The sequence below is a fragment of the Rana temporaria genome, chromosome 7, assembly GCF_905171775.1.
Source record: "Rana temporaria chromosome 7, aRanTem1.1, whole genome shotgun sequence".
In the NCBI taxonomy this organism is placed as follows: Eukaryota; Metazoa; Chordata; class Amphibia; order Anura; family Ranidae; genus Rana; species Rana temporaria.
In genome coordinates this window covers 209276899-209299776 of record NC_053495.1, presented here as the reverse complement: position 1 = coordinate 209299776, position 22878 = coordinate 209276899, and the positions used below count along the sequence as shown (strand labels likewise).

Below are 22878 nucleotides of genomic sequence, written 5' to 3'. Positions count from 1 at the left end.
ACACCAATGACGGGGCAAAATTCCTCCCAGTGATGGGGCAGAATTCCTCCCAGTGATGGGGCAGAATTTCTCCCAATGATACCAATGATGGGGTTCAATGACACCAATGATGGGGGATTTTGTACTCCTGATGGCCACAGTCCGGCCCCCATAAAATCTGGAGAACAGTAATCCGGCCCTTTGTTTGGAAAGTTTGGAGACCCCTGATCTATATGAACAGAGAAGGGAAGGCAGAGAGGGACAGAGCCCTCGGGTTCATCGCAGCAGTCAGCCTGTTCTTGCCCCCACGTGGCTGGAACTCTCAGAGCACTGCTCCCTCCTGATCTATATGCACAGAGAAGGGAAGGCAGAGCCCAGCAGCAGCCTGCCAAGTGAAAAGACTGGGGAATATGATAATCATTTCCGCCAACAAAAGATTGAGAGCAGGTTCTCTATTTTTCCGCCGGAAAAAGTTCCTATCGGAAATTTTGATCGCCTGTATGCAATTCCAGCGCGCAGGAAAAACACGCATGCTCAGAATCAAGCAGAAGAGCCGAACTGCCTATTGAACTTCATTGATCTCGACTCGTCGTACGTGTTGTACGCCACCACGTTCTTGACGGTCGGAATTTTCAACAAGATTTGTGTGACCGTGTGTATGCAACACAAGTTTGAGCTAACATTCCGTCGGAAAAAATCCACGGTTTTCTTGTCGGAATTTCCGATCGTGTGTATTAGAGTTGCATTAGAGTTGTCCCTAGAACAGGAGGTGACAGGAAATCTTCTGATGGGGACACCCATTCTGGTAAAAGCTAAAAGGGAATTTCCAATGTCTGGGGAGATTTTCTTAGTTTCCTGAAACATAACAGGTAGTGAGGAGAAGTCTCTAAAGTAGGGGTAGGCAACCTTGGCACTCTAGCTGTGGTGAAACTACAAATCCCATCATGCCTCTGCCTTTATGAGTCCTGCCTGTGATTGTCGGGTTTTTTGCAATGTCTCTTGTAGTTTCAAAACAGCTGGAGGGCCGAGGTTGCCGACCCCTTTCTCTAAAGGGACACAGACAGCAAAACAAACTGACAGGGGTTAAAGGGGTTTTTCACCTTTTTTTTAAGTTTATTAAAAGTCAGCAGCTACAAAAAGTGTAGCTGCTGGCTTTTAATAAACAGACACTTACCTGCTCCACGGCTCCAGCGACGCGCCGGCCGGGGCTCCGCTCCTCGCCCCCCCTCGCCGGCCGGCGTCTTCATTCTTAGTGTGGGCACCCGGCAGTGACAGCTTTCGGCTTCACGGCCGGGCACCCACTGCGCATGCGCGAGCGGCAGTGCGCGAGCGGCGCGACGCCGTCCGATTGGACAGGCGCTCGCCTACAGGGAGGGGCTGTGAAAAGGCGATTAAGCTAATCGCCTTTCCAGCCCCTCGGCGGAAGGAGGAAGTGGGACAGGAAGTCCCCGTCTCCTGAAGCCCCCCCAAAAAAATTACATGCCAAATGTGGCATGTAAGGGGGCGAGGAGTGGGTTAAGCGGAAGTTCCATTTTTAGGTGGAACTCCGCTTTAACCCCTCACTACTCTGAATCTCACCGTAGCGTGGACCTTTTATTTGGAAGCCCTTTTCTTACGCAGTTCTGAATTCCGATGTTATAGGGCGGCAAACACACAATTCATGTTTTGTAGAACAAGAGTTCTCCAGTTCTGCCTATCTTCGGGACCTTGTTGTTGGGACATGAGATGAGTCCCTGGAGGTGAGCCCAGTACCTCCCCGCCAAGCGCTTTGCGTCTAGGCGAGCAGCCAGAGGACACGAAAGGGTACTTTAGAGCTCAGTGCAGAGAGTACAACCTTCATTTATTGATTGATCTCTGATAATAAATAACTTATAAAATATTCAGAAGAGAATAGCGCTCCCTGGAGTTGGCATCAGGTCTATGTTGGCTCACAGACCTACGCCGGCTTCATTCAGCCAAAGCCCGAAGGAAGGGCTGAGTGTGAATAGATGTCCTTATCAGATTAAACAAGTAGCAGCAGAGCAGTGCGAAGCAGACATGAACAGAGAGCAGCACTGACATCTGTCTGTGATCAGGACCGCCATCAGGAATTATGGGGCCCCTTACAATTATGGGTCCCCTGGAGCAGAGAACCGGGGGGGGGGGGGCTGCCGCCTCAAATTGAGAAGCAGGGGGGCAGCTGCAAATTTAAAAGGGGGGGGGGTGCCGTCGCTAATTGAGAAGCGGGGACCTCTGGGTCCTTTAATAAAAACAAAAAAGTTAAAAAAAAAAATAATTATATATAAAAAAAATATAAAAAAAAGGGGGATTGCCATCTGGGAACCTCCGGGCCCCTTACAGGTGTACTGCCCTGATGGCGGCCCTGAATGTGATGAACGTCAGATGCAGATCACCATACCTCCCAGCTTTTCAACTTCAAAATGAGGGACAAATGAGCATACCCCCCAAAAGAAGTTGTTGAGCGGGGGGGGGGGGGTCCGCGGATCAAAGTTGTTGAGCGGGTGGGGGGTCCACGGAACAGAGTTGTTGAGCGGGGGGGTTTGCGCGGGAGAGGTTCACGGATCAGAGTTGTTGAGCGGGGTGGGGGGGATGTCCGCAGATCAAAGTTGTTGAGTGGGGGGGGTCCAGGGTTCAATGTTGTTGAGCGGGGTGAGCGGGGGGGGGGTCCTCGGATCGGAGTTGTTGGATTCGCAGGACCGCGAATCACGGTAAACACGGGGGGGTGTTGCTAAGTCCCGGGACAATATCACTGCTTGCGGGACCGGCGGTATTTGCCCCGAGTCGCGGGACATTACCGCGAAATCCAGGACGGTTGGGAGGTATGGATCACACAATCAGTTCTTATCGAAATCTCATCCGCGTACACACGATCGGAAATTCCGACAAGAAAACCGTGGATTTTTTTTCCGATGGAATGTTGGCTCAAACTTGTGTTGCATACACACGGTCACACAAAATTTCAGACGCGGTGACGTACAACACTACAACGAGCCGAGAAAAATGAATTTCAATGATTGCGATTGAGGAAGAAGTTCATAGGATCAGAAAGGGTTTAGGGCTGAGGATGGTGAAGGATTTGGGCCAGAGGACAGGAAATGCTTTTAAAGCCATGACTTGGAAAGGGTGTGGTGTTAGAGTGTGTACAGAGCGCTCCGTTTGCACAGCAGTGAGCCCCGTGCATGAGTTGCAATGTAAAGGCTAGGGAGTCAGTGGCGTGTGTATAGGGCGGCATTTATAAGCACCAGTCTTGTCAATATTCCTATCGTACAAGTTCCTGGAAAGTAAGGCTCATAAAATGGTGTGTCCTGTAGTGATTACCAGTTGGGTCCTGGAAACATCAAGCAAGTAAACAAATTCGCCAGCACACCATGGATCAACACTTCCGTCCAAAGGTTTTTTTTATTTAGAAGGATCACATCACAAAAATAGGTGCAATGTTTCGGAGCCGCGCAGGACCCCTTCGTCAGGCATATAACTACGCGGCTCCGAAACGTGGCACCTATTTTTGTGATGTGATCTTTCTAAATAAAAGAAATCTTTGGACGGAAGTGTTGATCCATGGTGTGCTGGCGAATATGTTAATTTATTTATAAGCACCAGTCGCTGCATTTTCCTCCACTGTCTGATGTCTCCCTATACACGGAATCTGTGACTCCCCAGCTAGGACTTTATCAGTGTGTGTCAGTTCTTAGGACGAGTATCGGGAGATGGGGAAGACACTTCCAGGCTGCTCTGTGTATTGTTCATAGGAGAGGAACACAGATCTCTCCATACTGACGGCTGTGGAATGTGCTACCAACTACCATCCGACTGGAGTCGGACCACTTGGCCTTCAGGAGAAAGATTAAAACCCATCTCTTCTGAGGTCAAGGGGTTTTCCTTACCCATGAAATGGAAACAGCGCCCAGAGGCGATTCAGTTCGCATGTGTTGCGCTTTAGAAGTTTTTCACTCACTCACTCACTCATACACATGTATAGGTAGATTCACAAAGAGTTAGGCCGGCTTATCAGTAGATAATCCGGCCTAACTCTGAATCTACGCCGGCGTTTGTTTAAGCATATGCTCAAACAGAGATACGCTTAAACAAAGCTAAGATAGGACGGCTTGCGCCGTTCTATCTTAGCTTGCAATTTTTTGGATGGCCGCTAGGTGGCACTTCCATTGCGGCCGGCGTAGATTATGTAAATGAGCTTTTACGCCTATTCTCCGAACGTACGCGAGCCCGCCGCAGTCGATTAACGTCGTTTCCGTAAGGCCTTAGGCGGCCTAAAGTTATTCCACCTATGAAGTGGAATAACAATGTTATTAAAGTATGGCCGCCGTTCCCGCCGCGAGGTTCGAATTTTTTACGTCGCGCAAGTCGTCCGCGAATCGGGAGCTACGTCATTTACGTACACGTCGAAATCAATAGGCCTGTACGGCGTCCTTAGCCGCAATGCGCACTGGGAAATGTAGGCGCCCGGCGCAGTAGCAAAAAACGTAAAAAAACGTGAGGTCAAGCCTAGTTTCCATACAACACGCCCCCCTCCAACCAATTTGAATTGGGCGCCCTTACCCCTGCTCGTTTGAGGCTACGCCGCCGTAGATTAGCAGGTAAGTAGATTGAAAATCACTACTAGCCTAGTTAATTTACGTCGGTGTAGCCTAAACAGGCTAGGCTAGGTCACCCTAAAGTTAGTCCAATCTCTCTGAATCTACCTAACGTAGTGCAGAGCGGCTCCACCAAAAATTGTCTGCTTCTGCTCCAGTGACTGAGTTGCGCGGTTTCCGCACTCCTCCCCCCTCCTCACGTTTGTCTGCCCTATCAGACTGACAACCGGCTCTACACACAAGGCTGCTGTCATTTCCACACGGTTGCACCCTAAGTGGCAGTGCGCCCTAGGGGGCCGCCTATTGGTATCGCCCGGCCCTGGATGGAGATTGATTAGGATGGGTGGAGTGTTGAGGTTTTTTTTTTTTTTGACAGTAAAAGGAGTGTTGAGGTTTGTTAAGGCCTTAGGGTCGGAGAGCAGGAAGGTTTTAGGGTCATGGATTATAGAGGGTTCAGGTCTGAGAATGAGGAAAAATTTAGGGTTGGGGACTGGGAATAGTATGGGGTACAGGATAGTGACGAATTTATGGGCAGGAATCAAGAAGGGTTTAGAACCAGGGGTCAGGAAAGGTTTAAAACTGAAGATGGTGAAAGGTTTAGAGTCGAGGATTGGAAAGGATTTGGGGTCAAAGACCATAAAGGGCTTGGGACCAAAGATTAGAAAGGTTCATAAAGGGTTTAGGGTTGGGGATCAGAAAGAGTTTAGGGCTGAGTATTGGTAAGTTTTTAAAGCCATGGATGATGAAGGATTTGGGGCAGAGGATGAGAAAGGGTTTGAAGTTGAGGATCTGGAAGGGTTTATGGCCGAGGATTAGGAAGGATATCAGGTCAAGTATCGGAAAGGGTTTAGGGTTGAAGATCAAGAAGAGTTTGAGGATTAGGGTTAGGTTACAGTTGAATGGGTTAGGATCAAGGATCAGCATGGTTTAGAGAAGAGTTTAGGAAGGGGAGGGGGTTAAGGAAAATTTGAGGGCAGAGGATCGGAAAGGTTTAGGGTTGTGGACTAGGAAGGTTTGGAGTAGAAAATTGGGAAGGGTTTAGGGTTGAGGAGCTGGAAGGTTCATAAAGGGTTTAGGGTTGGGGATCAGAAAGAGTTTAGGGCTGAGTATTGGTAAATTCTTAAAGCCATGGATGATGAAGGATTTGGGGCAGAGGATGATAAAGGGTTTGAAGTTGAGGATCGGGAAGGGTTTATGGCCGTGGATTAGGAAGGATATTGGGTCACGTATCGGAAAGGGTTTAGGGTTGCAGATCAAGAAGCGTTTGAGGATTAGGGTTAGGTTAGAGTTGAATGGGTTAGGATCAAGGATCAGCATGGTTTAGAGAAGAGTTTAGGGGGGGGGTCTAAGGAAAAGTTGAGGGCAGAGGATCGGAAAGGTTTAGGGTTGTGAACTAGGAAGGTTTGGAGTAGAAAATTGGGAAAGGTTTAGGGTTGAGGAGCTGGAAGGTTTGTGGATTGGTAAACATTTTTGGGTGTTTAGGAAGCGTTTAGGGTACGGTATCGGGAAAGTTTAGTGTTGAGGATTGGGAAGAGTTGAGAGCTGAAAGGTTTTAGGGTTGTAGATTGGGACATTTTAGCATCATGGACTGAGAATGGTTAAGGGTCAGGCCCCGTACACACGACCGAGTTTCTCGGCAGAATTCAGCCAGAAACGCGATCGGAGCCGTATTCTGCCGAGAAACCCGGTCGTGTGTACACTTTTGGCCGAGGAAACCGACGAGGAACTCGTCGAGCCAAATAGAGAACATGTTCTCTATTTCCTCGTTAGTCAATGAGGAAACTTGGCTCGCCGAGATCCTCGGTGGCTTCACAAGGAACTCGACGAGCAAAACGATGTGTTTTGCCCGTCGAGTTTCTCGGACGCGTGTACGGGGCCTTACAGATTGGGGAGAGTTTACAGTAGGGGATTGGAAAGGTTTAGGGGTGGAGGGCTGAGGATCAGGAAGGGTTTAGGGTCGAAGAACAGGACGGTTTTAAGAGCGAAGATCAGGAATAGAGGGTGTAAATCCTATTTATCAAACTGGGATTTATGCTGCTACCATATTGGTTCTTGGACCAATCAAAATTATATATAAATTGAGTCATGATAAAGCTGATTGGTTGCTATGGGTTACCATCCTTTGGTAATACATATACCTATGATCCCTGTGGTCCTCCCTGATATGAATGTTCTGTCTTTAGACACGGTGATAAAACAAAGAAAAGAAAGTCTCCAGAAGGAGGAGGAACTGGAAAAGATTCAGCAGAAGAGACACCTGGATTTCCTGGACATCCTTCTCTGCGCTCGTGCAAGTAGTCTACAACAAGCCTCCCTCTCTGTACCTGACTCTCCGCTCCAGGATACGCTCTATAGGGTTCTCCGCTGTCTCATCTCTCTTCTGCACCTTCTTCCCCCTTTCCTGTATTTAGGTACATCGTAGAAATGGATGTAAAGTAGAACTTGCTTGCAGGAAGGCTTCTTGTTGTACGAGAGACACTGCCTGGTGTCTTTTGTATTGTAAACTAAAGCTGGCCACAGAGGCGGCTCTGGGCTTTGTGAGGCCTTAAGCAAAACTTAGACACGGGGGCCCAACTCATGCCCATAATGGGTAAAAAATATTCAAGCAAATAAAAATGGCTGCATGGATCTAGCACACGGTGATAGGCAGCCGTGAGGCCCCTGTGAGTGCGAGGCCTTAGGCGATCACCTAATTAAAGAGCCGCCTCTGGCTGGCCATAGATGGATTGTAAACTAAGGCACACCCGCACTGCTCAGGGCTTTCTATATACTCTTCTTTCTGCTAGCCCTTCCCCCACCTCTCTTATGTCTCCATTCCATCTATCCTCCACCTGTATGAGGAGCCGTCGGTTCCATGTGCACTCCGACAGTTACCTTGGATAATATTTTTATTTACATCAAGGAGTAATAAAGGCTAGGTGATTGACACAAAGGGTACTAGAAATTAGGTGACCCACACAAGAAGTACTAGAGATTAGGTGACCCACACAAGAGATAGTAGAGGTTAGATGACCCACAAAAGGTATTCTAGAGACTAGTTGACCTACACAAGGGGTACTAGAGATTAGGTGACCCACACAAGGGATACTAGGAATTAGGTGACCCACACAAGGGATACTAGGAATTAGGCGACCCACACAAGGGGTACTAGAGATTAGGTGACCCACACAAGCGATAGTAGAGGTTAGGTGACCCACAAAAGATACACTAGAGAGAGACTAGTTCACCCACACAAGGGGTACTAGAGATTAGGTGACCCACACAAGGGATACTAGAGATTAGGTGACCCACACAAGCTATAGTAGAGGTTAGGTGACCCACAAAAGATACACTAGAGACTAGTTGACCCACACTAGGTGTACTAGAGATTAGGTGGCCACACAAAGAGTACTAGCGATTAGGTAGCCACACACGATGTACTAGAGATTAGCTAACCTACAGAAGGGGTACTAAAGAGTAGGTTACCCACACAAGTGTAGCCGGACATTCCTTGTTTCAGAATGCATCTGGCTGCTATCCCTCCCTAAATTGTTATGCTGTTGTCAAATCCTCTCCCTACCAGCCGGGGAGATCTAAACTACCCTAAGCCTACAGACTCTAATACCAAGCTTATGGGGTACTGGCAGATGTAGTCCAAGGCAACAGCCATGTTATAGGGCAACAGCTGCTCTAAACTACAAATCCAGATGGCATGTGCAGTAGGAGGAGCCAGGGGATGTCTTTTCTATTCTCTGCCGCCCGAGAAAAGCCCCCTCTCCTGGCATTATGGGAGCCAAGCAGTGCAGACTTGGAGTGAGCAGACCCGTGTGAAGGCTGAAATTGACTGGGTTCAGAATATTCTCGTGCAACCCACCAATTGGGGTGGTTACCATGAAGTCTCTACATTCTCCACATGAACTGTTCTACCTGCAGCCTAGAGACCTGTTGATCCTCGAGACCGGCTGAACTTCTAAACAAATCACCACTACCATAGACACCATTTCAGGGTCTGCCTGTGACGGGGGCCCCCTTTTCAACACAAGACTATAGCATCCCCTGAGAAGATGGTGAGCTGGCCACTGGCCCACCTGCACTTAACATCTGATCAACCGCTAAGAGCTGAATGTTGACCTCGTTCCCCACTCTCTTGTATAATCGGATCCTTACTGCTGTTGTCCTTACAAATTTAACTTCTCCTCACACATTGCAATCTTAGGGCGCAGTTCTAATACAATTCGCTAAGCATTCTTTTGGCTAATGAGTGTTGGCACAGCATAGTGAAAGTAGAGTGATACTACGTCTTTACTGCCTGCAGGATACAACCACCAACCTTGGTGCACCAACGTTAACCTACAGGGCCCCAACGTTAGCCGGTGAAGATCTATCTTTAGAGACCGCGCCTCTTGCTCAGGTTATACTCCCCCATTCTAGGTAGTTGGTACTGCCGTGTCGTGTCTCAAGTTCCCCTAACCAGTCTAGGCCCAGCACTGTCACCATATGGACACACAAGCAATATAGTCCTATTTTTTTTATTATCAAACCCCTTATTTTAGCCCGTTGGGTGCTCATGGTGGTATTGCTACTGTTTATGCTGATTTGGGCTAACACATTAAATAGGTTGTCTTTTCTTTCTAGGATGAGAATGGTCAGGGTCTGTCCGATGAGGACCTCCGAGCTGAAGTTGACACGTTCATGTTTGAAGGACACGACACAACAGCTAGTGGCATCTCCTGGATCTTGTACTGTATGGCCCAATATCCAGAACACCAGCAGAAGTGCCGGGAGGAGATCCGGGAGGTCCTGGGGGATCGAGACACCATGGGATGGTGAGTAAGCAGCAATTTCTGATGATTGAACTAAGCTCAGAACGAAGTATGGGGGGGTGGGTTGGCGTTGTTTAGATGTTTTAGGAAGAGTTTCCATTTCTTATCCCAGAATCCAACTAACTATACTCAATGGGCCAATGTGGGCTTAGTAAGTACTCACAAGTAGGAAGAGTATATATAAAAGACTTTCCAGATTTATTAATACAGTTTCCAGGTCCATAGTTTTTAGATATGAACAGTGTCATTAGCATACACAATCAAAGGTCTTAGGAGCCAGGCTTAATTAACACAATAGACCATAGAATGCAATCACAGCTTTCATCACTACAGCCAGGTGGACTTAATTAGCATCTCAACGGTCTATGTTACACATTGTATGAATCACTCTCTTATTGACCTGCTGTGGACAGAATTAACCAAACTGTAATATTCCAAGATATCCTGCAAAACATGAATTATCATTAATGTCCCATCTCATGTAATCCGAGATATCAGTTCTCAGTCATCCTCTGCCCAAAAGGGACATAGGATGACCCTAGACGCAAGAGCCATTAGTGAATCTGGCACAGGAGTACCCCACATCCTTCAAAAGTCTCTGGGTGTCACGGGCCATTCCGTTACAGAGATTATCAAAAGGGCACTTTGTATAGTATGTGGTCCAAAATATGGCATTCATTCCGTTAACACAGATACCTCCTGTCTCAACGCGTTTCGGGGCAGGTGATCCCCTCCTCTGTTGTTTCTGGGAGGACCGCATACTGTTCCCCTCCGACACACATACAATCTACATCCAAAATCCCAGTGCTAGTAATATTCTTCAGGATGAGACCTCTTCTGTGTCCTCTGACCATGAGCCTGGCCCATTAGAGTACTGAGGAGGATGTCCGCTGCATGTGTGTCGGGATTTTCACTTTTATAAGCTGTGGTAATAAATCTGGAAAGATTTCTCCTCCTCCTCCGTGGAGGTTTTATGGAACTAAACTGAGCACCTAAAAACCCCCATATTGGCCCCAAGTTGACCTTTGTCTAGCCACTTGCCGACCGCGCTCTGCATTTCAGGGTAGGGGGCACACTTGCGTGCCTGTCCACCCGGCTGTGCTGTCACTGGCCTTCAGCAAATGCAGATCACGATTTATGGCCGGGACCCGCCAATCGTTGGAGCGAGTGACAGGAGAGACCTCTTTGTATGTAAAAAACACAGAGCTCTCTTCTGACAGCGGCCATGTGCTGGTTTTTGTTTCCCTGCAAGGCAGGCAATAAAGACCAGAACATCCCTTAATAAAAGCACCACACAGTAAACAGTTCAGATAGTTAGGCACACATTTAACCCTTTGATTGCCCTAGATGTTAACCCCTTCTAAGCCAGTGTCATTAGTACAGTGACAGTGCATATTATTAGCACTGATCACTGTACTAGTGTCACTGGAGATGTCAGTGGCAGTTAGTCAGTTCCCACAAAGTGTAATGCCGCGTACACACGATCGGACATTCCGACAACAAAACCGTGGATTTTTTTTTTCCGACGGATGTTGGCTCAAATTTGTCTTGCATACACACGGTCGCACGAATGTTGCCGGAAATTGCGAAAGTCAAGAACGCGGTGACGTACAACACGTACGACGAGCCGAGAAAAATGAAGTTCAATAGCCAGTGCGGCTCTCCTGCTTGATTCCGAGCAACAGAGCCGGACTTACCATTGGGCTTGGGGGGCAATAGGGGGCCCCGGGAGGAGGAAGCAGCCATGCCGCTGCTGATGAAGAGGTAAGACGTCCCCTTCACCCCCCCCCCCCCCGCTTAACAACTGTGACCCCCCCCCCCCTCAACAACTTTGAGATCAATCGGCGAAACCCCCCCCCGCTCAACAACTCGGATCGGCAGAATACATTTTTGCATTTTGGCCACAATTTATGAAGACATTTAATTTATTTTATTTTTTATTGGATATGTTTTATAGCAGAAAGTAAAAAAAAATATATATATTTTTTTTGTTTATACCTAAAAAAAATAAAAATGCAGAGGTGATAAAATACGACCAAAAGAAAGCTCTTTTTGTGTGAAAAAATGATCTAATGAGCAAATCTTTTGTTAATTTATACTCTATTTTTGTTTATAGCTAAAAAAAATCAAAAGCAGAGGTGATAAAAGTACTACCAAAAGAAAGCTCTGTTTTGCCTCGTACACACGTACGGGTTTCCTGCCATGAAAGCTTTTGGCCCTGCCGTGTGTACGCTCCATCGCAGTTTTCCCGACAGGAAAACCGCCAGGGAAAAAAAAAAGAGAACCAGCTCTGTTTTTTCCCGCCGGGATTCCTGGCGGTTTTTAAGCCGGCGGTTTTCCTATGGGAAAAGACTGCGGTGGAGCATACAAACGGCTGGGTTTCCCGACCAAAGCTCTCATCGCAGTTTTCCTGTCGGAAAAAAACCTTGTCATGTGTAGGGGGAAAAAGTAACACAGCAGGTTCTTGGTTTTCCCCTCGGGTTTCCCGCCGGTAAAAAGTCCGCCGGGAAACCCGTACGTGTGTACGAGGCATAAGTGTGAAAAAATGATCTAATGATCCGTTTTTTTTTTGTTTATAGCTAAAAAAAAAAAAAAACGCAGAGGTGATAAAAATACTACCAAAAAAAAGCTATTTTTAAAAAAAAATGATCTAATGATCAAATTTTTTTTTAAAATCTATGCTCTTTTTTTTGTTTATTGCAAAAAAAACAAAAAAAAAAAACGCAGAGGCGATAAAAATATTACCAAAAGAAAGCTCTGCTTGTGTGAAAAAATAATCTAAATATAATTTGGGTAAAGCGTTGCATGACCGCACAATTACCAGTTAAAATAGTGCAGTGCTGAATAGCAAAAAGTGGCCTGGTCATGAAAGGGGGCGTGGCTATAAAGGGTTTGGTGCCGTACAAGTTCCTTTCATGATATCGCTATAGAATACGTGAAATATTTTTACGCCCGGAAGGCGGGCGACGTGCAGTATATGTCACTCTCTGTATTGTTTCGCTGGTATAAGTCGGTGACCTCGTCCTGTCTGTATGTTCAGGGAGGACCTGAATCAGCTTCATTACACCACCCTGTGCATTAAGGAGAGTTTACGCCTCTGTCCTCCGGTACCGCTCCTGGCCAGGCAACTCAGCAAGCCAATCACATTCTGCGATGGACGTTCAGTGCCAGAAGGTGAGTGCTAAGGGAATGTGTGATTGGCTCATTGTGCTGCTTCTCTCTCTCTCCCTGTCTGAGCTGTGCTGTAAAGGGACTGCAAGTCGCTGACGCAGTGCCGATCCTAGGGTCACAGACGCCTGGGTGCAGAAATATTTCTGGCGCCCCCCACATGGGCGTGGTCATCGTACCAACTCAAATGTTTCTATGGCTACGACTCAAACACAGAGATGCTCCCCTAAGAAGTCTTCAATAGTGTCCCCCATCAGAGTCCCCCCCAGCAGGTGTCCCCCATCAGAGTCCCCCCCAGCAGGTGTCCCCCATCAGAGTCCCCCCCAGCAGGTGTCCCCCATCAGAGCCCCCCCAGCAGGTGTCGCCATCAGAGCCCCCCAAGCAGGTGTCCCCCATCAGAGCCCTCCAGCAGGTGTCCCCCATCAGAGCCCCCCCCCAGCAGTTGTCCCCCATCAGAGCCCCCCCAGCAGGTGTCCCCCATCAGAGCCCCCCACAGCAGGTGTCCCCCATCAGAGCCCCCCCACAGCAGGTGTCCCCCATCAGAGCCCCCCCCAGCAGGTGTCCCCCATCAGAGCCCCCCCAGCAGGTGTCCCCCATCAGAGGCCCCCCCCACAGCAGGTGTCCCCCATCAGAGCCCCCCCAGCAGGTGTCCCCCATCAGAGCCCCCCACAGCAGGTGTCCCCCATCAGAGCCCCCCCACAGCAGGTGTCCCCCATCAGAGCCCCCCCCAGCAGGTGTCCCCCATCAGAGCCCCCCCAGCAGGTGTCCCCCATCAGAGCCCCCCCCAGCAGGTGTCCCCCATCAGAGCCCCCCCCAGCAGGTGTCCCCCATCAGAGCCCCCCCCAGCAGGTGTCCCCCATCAGAGCCCCCCAGCAGGTGTCCCCCATCAGAGCCCCCCAATCAGGTGTCCCCCATCAGAGCCCCCCAAGCAGGTGTCCCCCATCAGAGCCCCCCCCAGCAGGTGTCCCCCATCAGAGCCCCCCAGCAGGTGTCCCCCATCAGAGCCCCCCAAGCAGGTGTCCCCCATCAGAGCCCCCCAAGCAGGTGTCCCCCATCAGAGCCCCCCCCAGCAGGTGTCCCCCATCAGAGCCCCCCAGCAGGTGTCCCCCATCAGAGCCCCCCAAGCAGGTGTCCCCCATCAGAGCCCCCCACAGCAGGTGTCCCCCATCAGAGCCCCCCAGCAGGTGTCCCCCATCAGAGCCCCCCAAGCAGGTGTCCCCCATCAGAGCCCCCCCAGCAGGTGTCCCCCATCAGAGCCCCCCCCAGCAGGTGTCCCCCATCAGAGCCCCCCAGCAGGTGTCCCCCATCAGAGCCCCCCCCAGCAGGTGTCCCCCATCAGAGCCCCCCAAGCAGGTGTCCCCCATCAGAGCCCCCCCCAGCAGGTGTCCCCCATCAGAGCCCCCCAGCAGGTGTCCCCCATCAGAGCCCCCCAAGCAGGTGTCCCCCATCAGAGCCCCCCACAGCAGGTGTCCCCCATCAGAGCCCCCCAGCAAGTGTCCCCCATCAGAGCCCCCCAGGCAGGTGTCCCCCATCAGAGCCCCCCAGCAGGTGTCCCCCATCCGAGCCCCCCAAGCAGGTGTCCCCCATCAGAGCCCCCCAAGCAGGTGTCCCCCATCAGAGCCCCCCAGCAGGTGTCCCCCATCAGAGCTCCCCAAGCAGGGGTCCCCCATCAGAGCCCCCCCACAGCAGGTGTCCCCCATCAGAGCCCCCCACAGCAGGTGTCCTCCATCAGAGCCCCCCACAGCAGGTGTCACCCATCAGAGCCCCCCCAGCAGGTGTCCCCCATCAGAGCCCCCCAGCAGGTGTCCCCCATCAGAGCCCCCCAGAAGGTGTCTCCCCATCAGAGCCCCCCAAGCAGGTGTCCCCCATCAGAGCCCCCCACATCAGGTGTCCCCATAGATCAGTACTTGTCCAATAGATCCATGTAGCTCGGGCGTGCTGGGAGCAGAAGGGGGCGGGGGCATATGTGGCATCTTTAGTTACTTGGAGGGTGGCACTTGGAGAGCATTTCTGGGAGTGCACAGGATGATTGGCAGCAGCTCCAGCAAACCCAGAAGCCTCTCATCACAGGGCCTATGGGAGAAGAGCCAACACACGCAGAGGGGGCGGGTAGACAGGAGACTGCTCCATGCACACTGGACAGAATTAATTAGTGGAGCCTAGTACCGGAACGTGTTCCAGTACTAGGCTCCGCTGCGGTACCCAGCCCGGATTCCGGGGAGAGCGGGAGGTATGCGCTCTTGTCAGTTGCCAGTGGAGAGAGCAAGCGGGATGGGGAACCGCAGGACCCGATATTTGCGCTCCGCCTCTAGACACAGACAGGGAGGAGGGAGGGGAGCACTTTGGAGCTTCGGCGCCCCCAACTCTGCGGCGCCTGGGTGCGGAGCCCATGCACCCTGCCTAGGATCGGCCCTGGGCTAATGCCAGGTCACATTCAGGGACTTCTGTAAAAAAAAAATGACGAGTTCAGGCCTGTGTACCCCAATCGCTGTCAGATTGGGGGCAGCGGCTTTGTAGGTGCAGCCAATTGACATGATCGGGACTGCCGTATACAGAACACGTGTGCATCCCCGTGTGGGAAATCATGGCCTTGCACGTGTATAGGCTTAACTACGCCCACTGGAGTGAGGCCTTACTTGGCATGTCCCGACTGTCAAGATGGCAGGGGGAGCAGTACTAGCAGGCTGGGGAGGGGGGTGCACTAGATATGCCGTGTCTGACGATTTATTTTATTTTGGGTGTATGTTGCACGCCTCGGGTCCGAAACAGATGATTAATGAATACAGAGCTGCATTCATCTGCCCCGAGTTCGGCTTCACAAACTGGCCTATAGGCAGGGCCGATCCTACGGTCACAGACGCCTGGGTGCAGAAATATTTCTGGCGCCCCCACATAGGCGTGGTCATCTTACCAACTCCTCCCCTTTACAAATGTTTCTATGGCAACGACTCAAACACGAACAAGGAGAACACGTCAGGCACGGACTGCTCCCCAGCGACGTCACTGCACGGCTGATCTCTCTCCACACAGAGACAGCCGCTGCTTCGCTCTCCTCCTCTGACAGGAGGAGGGAGGGGGGACGGGCTTGGCCAGGAAAGTGCCCCCACCTCTGTGGCGCCTGGGTGCACTGCACCCCACGCACCTGCCTAGGATCAGCCCTGCCTATAGGTACCTTTTAACGCCGGAATTTTCTGGTTTCTGCCCCATACAAATGTCCGCTCCTGCTAGAGTGGGTGGGGCTAATCTTGATGATACTGAGGATGGGAGTGGCCAATCTCTTCCTCCGATGACAATGCTGTATGATAAATGTGTCCTCTTGTTTCTCCCCAATAGGCTGCCTGGTGTCGGTATGTGTGGCCGGGATCCACATCAACCCCGAATTCTGGCCGGATCCAGAGGTGACATCTTCTTCCTGTTTTCTTTGGCCTGATGGGCCCCAATAACCCCCCGCCCCTTCCCATTACTGTCCATGAGAGCTTGCTGGTGCCTGCACTGGTTCCCAGTCTTCTGACAGCTATTAGACTAGGGTGACCAGACATCCCCGGTTTTTGGGGACAGTCCCCGGATTGAGGACACTGTCCCCGGACCAAGTCTGTCCCCCGTTTTTTCCCCGGATTGGATTTGAATGTCAATGGCAATGTCAAAGACAGTGGGCCGGATTCATAAAGAAGATACGACGGCGTATCTCCTGATACGCCGTCGTATCTCTGAGTCCGGCCGTCGTATCTATGCGCCTGATTCTTAGAATCAGGTTCCGCATTGATCTCCCTAAAATCCGCCAGGTGTAAGTGACTTACACCGTCGGATCTTTGGCTGCAATCTCACGCTGGCTGCTAGGTGGCGCTTCCCTTTGTTTACGCGACGATTATGCAAATGAGGAGTTACGCCGATTCAGAAACGAACGACCGCCTGGCGCTTTTTTTTTATGTCGTTTGCGTTCAGCTTTTTCCGGCGTATAGTTACCCCTGCTATATGAGGCGTAGCTAATGTTAAGTATGGCCTTCGTTCCCGCGCTGAGTTTTGAAATTTTACGTCTTTTGTGAATACGGATGGACGTAATTTCCGTTCCCGTCGAAACCAATGACGTCCTTGCGACGTCATTTAGAGCAAGGCACTCTGGGATATGTACACGGACGGCGCGTGCGCGGTTCGTAAAAAAAAGTCAATCACGTCAGGTCAACACACATTAGCATAAAACACGCCCCCCCTCCACATTTGAATTACGCGGCCTTACGCCGCAACACATACGCTACACCGCTGTAACTAAGGGCGCAAGTTATTTGTGAATAAAGAACTTGCGCCCAAAGTTAGAGCGGCGTAACGTATCAGAGATACGTTACGCGGGCCGGACAGATACGCCAATGTATCTAAATCCGGCCCCGTCAGTGCAGAATAAAAAAAATATCTGAATTAAAGCCCCCCGCGCTCCGCCGCTCCTACTAGCTTAGGAGGTGTATTTTTTTCCATTATCTGTGCCCCTTTCTGATGATCATGTGTTGGTCGGAGCGGAGGGAATATTTCTTCAGTTTCGGGCGCATGCCCGTTCAGCTCCGCTCACATGTTCTTCTGCCTTGGCTCAAATCCCGGCCAGCCGCCTGCCTATCTCCTTGCCTTCCCTGGCAGAGTGATCTTCCTCCGCTCCCCATCCAGTAGTAGCCGGGGCCTCGGAGAGTAAGACTCGACAGGCTGTGAGGCGGGCAACGGGCAGAGAGTCGCTGATTGCCGCCATTGCTAGTAAAAATAAAATATGTCCCTGGATTTCACTTTAAAAATCTGGTCACCTCCAAAGTGTGCGGGGGGAGTATGAGGGCCAGATTCACATAGGTTAGCGGATCTTTAGATCCGTGTAACCTATGTGATTTAAGATCCGCCGGCGCAAGTTTTTGAGGCAAGTGGGTAATTCACAAAACACTTACCTCAAAACTTGCGGCGGCGTATCGTAAATCCCCCGGCGGAATTCAAATTCCACGGCTAGGGAGAGTGTACTATTCAAATCAGGCGCGTCCCCGCGCCGATCGAATAGCGCATGCGCCGTCCGGAAATTTTCCCAGCGTGCATTGCTCCCAATGACGTCGCTAGGACGTCATTGGTTTCGGCGTGAGCGTAACTTGCGTCGAGCGCTTTTGAGAATCGACGTACGCAAACAACGTAAAATTAAAAAATTTGACGCGGGAACGACGACCATACTTAACATTGGCTGCGCCTCATAGAAGCAGGGGTAACTATACGCCGGGAAAACCCTTACGTAAACGGCGTAAAGTGACTGCGTCGGGCCCGCGTACGTTCCTGAATTGGCGTATCTCACTGATTTACATATTCTTGCCGTAAATCAGCGCGAACTCCCCCGCGGCCATTTTAAAAATGCAGTTAAGATCCGACGGTATAACACAGTTACACCTGTCGGATCTTAGGCATATCTATGCGTAACCTGATTCTATGAATCAGGCGCATAGTTACGACCGACGAAACTCAGAGATACGACGGTGTATCAGGAGGTACACCATCGTATCGCTCTCTGAATCTGGCCCATCGTGTCTACAGCCTCCTAATATCTCTTGTCTTCCAGGTGTTTGATCCATCGAGGTTCTCCCCAGAGAATTCACGACACAGACACTCCCACGCTTACCTCCCCTTCTCTGCCGGAGCCAGGTGGGTAACTGGATGGATGGATGGATAGATAGGGGGTGGCAAGCTCAGAGGTTGCAGTTCTGGATTTCACTGCCACCCTTAACTGCCCATCTAGTTGGGGTGGTGAAAGTAGTGCAGGAAGACCTAGACAGTTGGTGGTAATCGGGGATTTCTATAATCAGAAGGACTGACAGAATAATTTGTCACCAGGATCGCCTTAACCATATGGTTTGCCTGTCTCCCTGGTGCCAGGGTTTGGCATATGGTGGACCGGGTTGATAAATTACTGGGAGCAGTGGCGGTGCGTCCATAGAGGGCGCAGGAGCGCCGGCCCCCTCTCTCACCTGCACCACCACTGATCAACAATACATCGATTCATGCATTGCATTGTCGCTGCCGCCAACTATTCAGCCTGGTTAGCGCCGGCCATCTGAATAACGGCAGCTGGTGGGCTGTGTGGAAGTGTCTATCAGGGCCAGCATTTAGGGGCTCAGTGCCAGCCGCCACTAAGGTGGCTGGCATTGAAAGAAAGCGGCGCAACGTAGTCCAGTTGCGGTGGCAGGGGGACCCTGGTCGTGCTCCGGGGAGGGAAGCGGTGGTGGATATGGTGCTGGCACTTGGCTTTGGAGTGCCGGATATTTTTGCCATTATCCATCCTGCTGGCTCCCCGGAGTATGATGTGAGCTTCACCACCCCTGTGCTCATGGAAAGCTTTATTTCTAAGCGGGAAGTGGTGAAGTCTCAGTTGGCATGGAAACCGTTTAAGATGATTTCGTTGTCCAGACAGGAAGAAGTAAAGAGAGTGACAATTTTAGTTCGGAATGAATCAATACCTGCAGAGGATATTGCCACCTGGCTGGGGCGTTACGGTCAAGTGATGTCCCCACCCAAGAAGGATCTAGATGCCAAGGGGATTTGGACGGGTGGCTGGTCTGTCCCAGTCAGGTTGAAACGCACGGGAATGTCCGTATCTCATGTTCCTGCATCAGGATATATTGGGAGGGACAGGATCCTTGCGTTTTATCTGGGACAGCCGAAGCTCTGCTTCAAGTGCAATAGCCCTCTGCACTTTAGTGCCAGTTGTAAATTATCCCGGTGCTCAAGGTGTAATGAGGTGGGGCACTTGGCGAATGGGTGCAGGAAAATGCAGTGTAATCTATGTGGAGTCATGGGTCATGCTTTCGGTCACTGTCCCGCAGCTTTCCGGGCACAGGATGCTCCCGGGGGGTCTGGTGGATTGGTGGCCCTGGCAATTGTGCCAATTACCCCCCTTCCGCCACTCCAGCTTGCTGGTGCCTTACCAGTTGAGGCCCAAACATTTGTGATGGGTTCTAAGAATTTGGAACCATCATTGGATAGAGGGACAACTTCCAAACCCAGTTGCTCTAAGGTTTCCCTCCCCAAACAGAACCCTATTAAAAAGGTGTCCCAAAAAGGGAAAGTTAGGCTGATACAGGCGCCTGGGGAGATCTGGTGCCCCCCAAAAGATCAAGACTCACAGCCCATCCCCACTTGGACCTAGGAAGGGTTTGGTCTGGAGGTGGTCCATAGTTCGGAGTCTGACTCCCCGGATACTGTATCGGCCCGTAAGGGGAGAGGGAGGAAAAAGGCAACAAAAAAAGATTTTCAGCCAAAAGTTGGGCCACCTACCCAGTCACTTAGTCAGTCAGTTAAAAATAGCAAAGAGTGGGTGACTGTGTGTAAGAAAAAAGGCTCTAAGCCTACCATCTTGCCCAGTTCTGGATCTGGTCCAGGCCCAGGCGTGGCTCCCCCAAATCCAGGGGCTGGGGTGCCTTGTGGTGCCCAGGCTTTTTTTCCCCCTACAGTTCCAACACAAAATATGTTTGCAGCCCTGGATCCCACGATCTCTGATGGGGACCCAGGCGGGGGGATGGATATTGGGGTGAGTGTCTAAATAAGGAAATAAAATTTATATTAATTTATGTAATATGATAAATGTGGTACAGGGTTTTGAGTAAAATACGTTATAAGATTTCTTGTGCAAAGTTGATAAATATGTATCGTGGAAGTTAGTAGTATTGTGTTGGTGTTAAAATATTGAATAGTCATCAGTGTTATAATATTGTAAAGATGGATTATGTTATTTTGTGTTTATGGCCAAATGAGGCATGTTTTTTGTTATATCTGTTCTTTTGGAATGTATGGTAGCAGTCTTTTAATAAAAAATTTCCATAGAGGGCGCAGGAGCGCCGGCCCCCTCTCTCACCTGCACCACCACTGATCAACAATACATCGATTCATGCATTGCATTGTCGCTGCCGCCCACTATTCAGATGGCCGGCCCCCTGGTTAGCGCCGGCCATCTGAATAACGGCAGCTGGTGGGCTGTGTGGAAGTGTCTATCAGGGCCAGCGGCTCTGATAGGCTTTCCGATTACAGCCTGAGGGCTCTAATCGGCTTCCAAATAGTTATCCAGGGAACGCAGGGGGGGTGCGTTCCCTGGTTAACACTGACAGGCGTCTCAGCCAATCAGGTTCACCGGTAACCTGATTGGCTGAAGCGTCATCGAGGGCGGGAGAAGACATCGAGGGACGGTGGAAGGAGGGTGGCTGACCCAGAAAGGTAAGTGCCGGGCGGGGGCAATCTGGCAGTATTTTACAGGGCACAGTGGCGACAATTGATGGGCACAGTGGCGACAATTGATGGGCACAGTGGCAACAATTGATGGGCACAGTGGCGACAATTGATGAGCACAGTGGCGACAATTGATGGGCACAGTGGCAACAATTGATGGGCACAGTGGCGACAATTGATGAGCACAGTGGCGACAATTGATGGGCACAGTGGCGACAATTGATGAGCACAGTGGCAACAATTGATGAGCACAGTGGCGACAATTGATGGCAAAGTGGCTGCATTTGATGGCATGGCACAGTGGCTGTGTTTGATGGCACAGTGGCTGCGTTTGGCATGTCACAATGGCGACAATTGATGGGCACAGTGGCGACAATTGATGGGCACAGTGGCGACAATTGATGGGCACAGTGGCGACAATTGATGGCATGGCACAGTGGCTGCGTTTGATGGCACAGTGGCTGTGTTTGGCATGTCACAGTGGCGACAATTGATGGGCACAGTGGCGACAATTGATGGGCACAGTGGCTGCGTTTGATGGCACAGTGGCTGCGTTTGATGGCATGGCACAGTGGTGACAATTAATAGGCACAGTGGCGACAATTGATTGGCACAGTGGCGACAATTGATGGCACAGTGGCTGCGTTTGATGGCACAGTGGCTGCGTTTGATGGCATGGCACAGTGGTGACAATTAATAGGCACAGTGGCGACAATTGATGGGCACAGTGGCGACAATTGATGGGCACAGTGGCTGCATTTGATGGCATGGCACAGTGGCTGTGTTTGATGGCACAGTGGCTGCGTTTGGCATGGCACAGTGGTGACAATTAATAGGCACAGTGGCGACAATTGATTGGCACAGTGGCGACAATTGATGGCACAGTGGCTGCGTTTGATGGCACAGTGGCTGCGTTTGATGGCATGGCACAGTGGTGACAATTAATAGGCACAGTGGCGACAATTGATGGGCACAGTGGCGACAATTGATGGGCACAGTGGCTGCATTTGATGGCATGGCACAGTGGCTGTGTTTGATGGCACAGTGGCTGCGTTTGGCATGTCACAGTGGTGACAATTGATTGGCACAGTGGCAACAATTGATGACACAGTGGCGACAATTGATGGCACAGTGGCTGCGTTTGATGGCATGGCACAGTGGTGACAATTAATAGGCACAGTGGTGACAATCGATGGCACAGTGGCTGCGTTTGGCATGGCACAATGGTGACAATTGATGGGCACAGCGACGATAAATGATGGCACAGTGGCTGTGTTTGATGTCATAGTGGCGACAATTTATGGCATGGCACAGTGGCGACAATTGAAGGCACAGTGGCTGCGTTTGATGGGCACAGTGGCTGCGTTTGATGGGCACAGTGGCTAAAATTGATGGGCACAGTGGCTGCGTTTGATGGGCACAGTGAGGCTGCCATTTTCTGAGGGATTTGGAGGTTAGAAGATCTGGAGGATCCCCCGATAGCCGGTCACATTCTCTCCGGTGTTGTCTCTCGATGTTCCTCCTGATCTGGAATGATCCAAAGTTGCGTTTCTTTCTAGGAATTGTATCGGTCAGACCTTCGCTATGAATGAGATGAAAGTCGCCGTGGCGTTGACTCTGAAGACCTTTGAGGTGACACCAGATCCCGACAAGGTCCCCATCAAAGAGGCCGTTCTGGTGCTGAAGTCTAAGAATGGAATCCATCTCCAACTACACCAACTTCGCGACTGAGACTGCGATCAGAACGGCGAGGAATCGGAACTCTGCGTTTTTTGTATTCGGGCTTCCTTATATCTCATGTGCTGACATACGTGATATCTTCTGATCAGGAAAGGATGGACGTTGCTATATATTCAGTGCTTTTCTATGATTATTATATACACAAACCTCCTACCGCAGCCAATCACAAGTCAGTCCCTGATCATTCTTCAGTCCATAGAAATCTGATTGGTTGCTCTGGGTGATTCGCACTCTCGTATGTTTATAAACTACACTATATCACCAAAAGTATTGGGACGCCTGCCTTTACACGCACATGAACTTTAATGACCTCCCAGTCTTAGGCCCAGATTCACGTAGATCGGCGCATCTCTGCAGGGGCGTAACGTATCCGA

At 50.6% G+C, this 22878-nt stretch overlaps 1 protein-coding gene across 1 annotated transcript in view; it reads left to right on the top strand.

Annotated features, from left to right (window-relative positions):
- LOC120946135 (cytochrome P450 4B1-like) overlaps positions 1-22827 on the top strand; it is a 33762-nt gene extending 10935 nt beyond the window's left edge. Inside the window, exons 7-12 of the mRNA XM_040360931.1 lie at positions 6755-6861; positions 9186-9376; positions 12414-12547; positions 15875-15939; positions 18108-18190; positions 22324-22827. Coding sequence (XP_040216865.1) covers positions 6755-6861; positions 9186-9376; positions 12414-12547; positions 15875-15939; positions 18108-18190; positions 22324-22495 — 752 coding nt within the window. The 3' untranslated portion in view covers positions 22496-22827. The remainder of the gene's footprint in view (positions 1-6754; positions 6862-9185; positions 9377-12413; positions 12548-15874; positions 15940-18107; positions 18191-22323) is intronic.
- Positions 22828-22878: the final 51 nt, after the last annotated feature.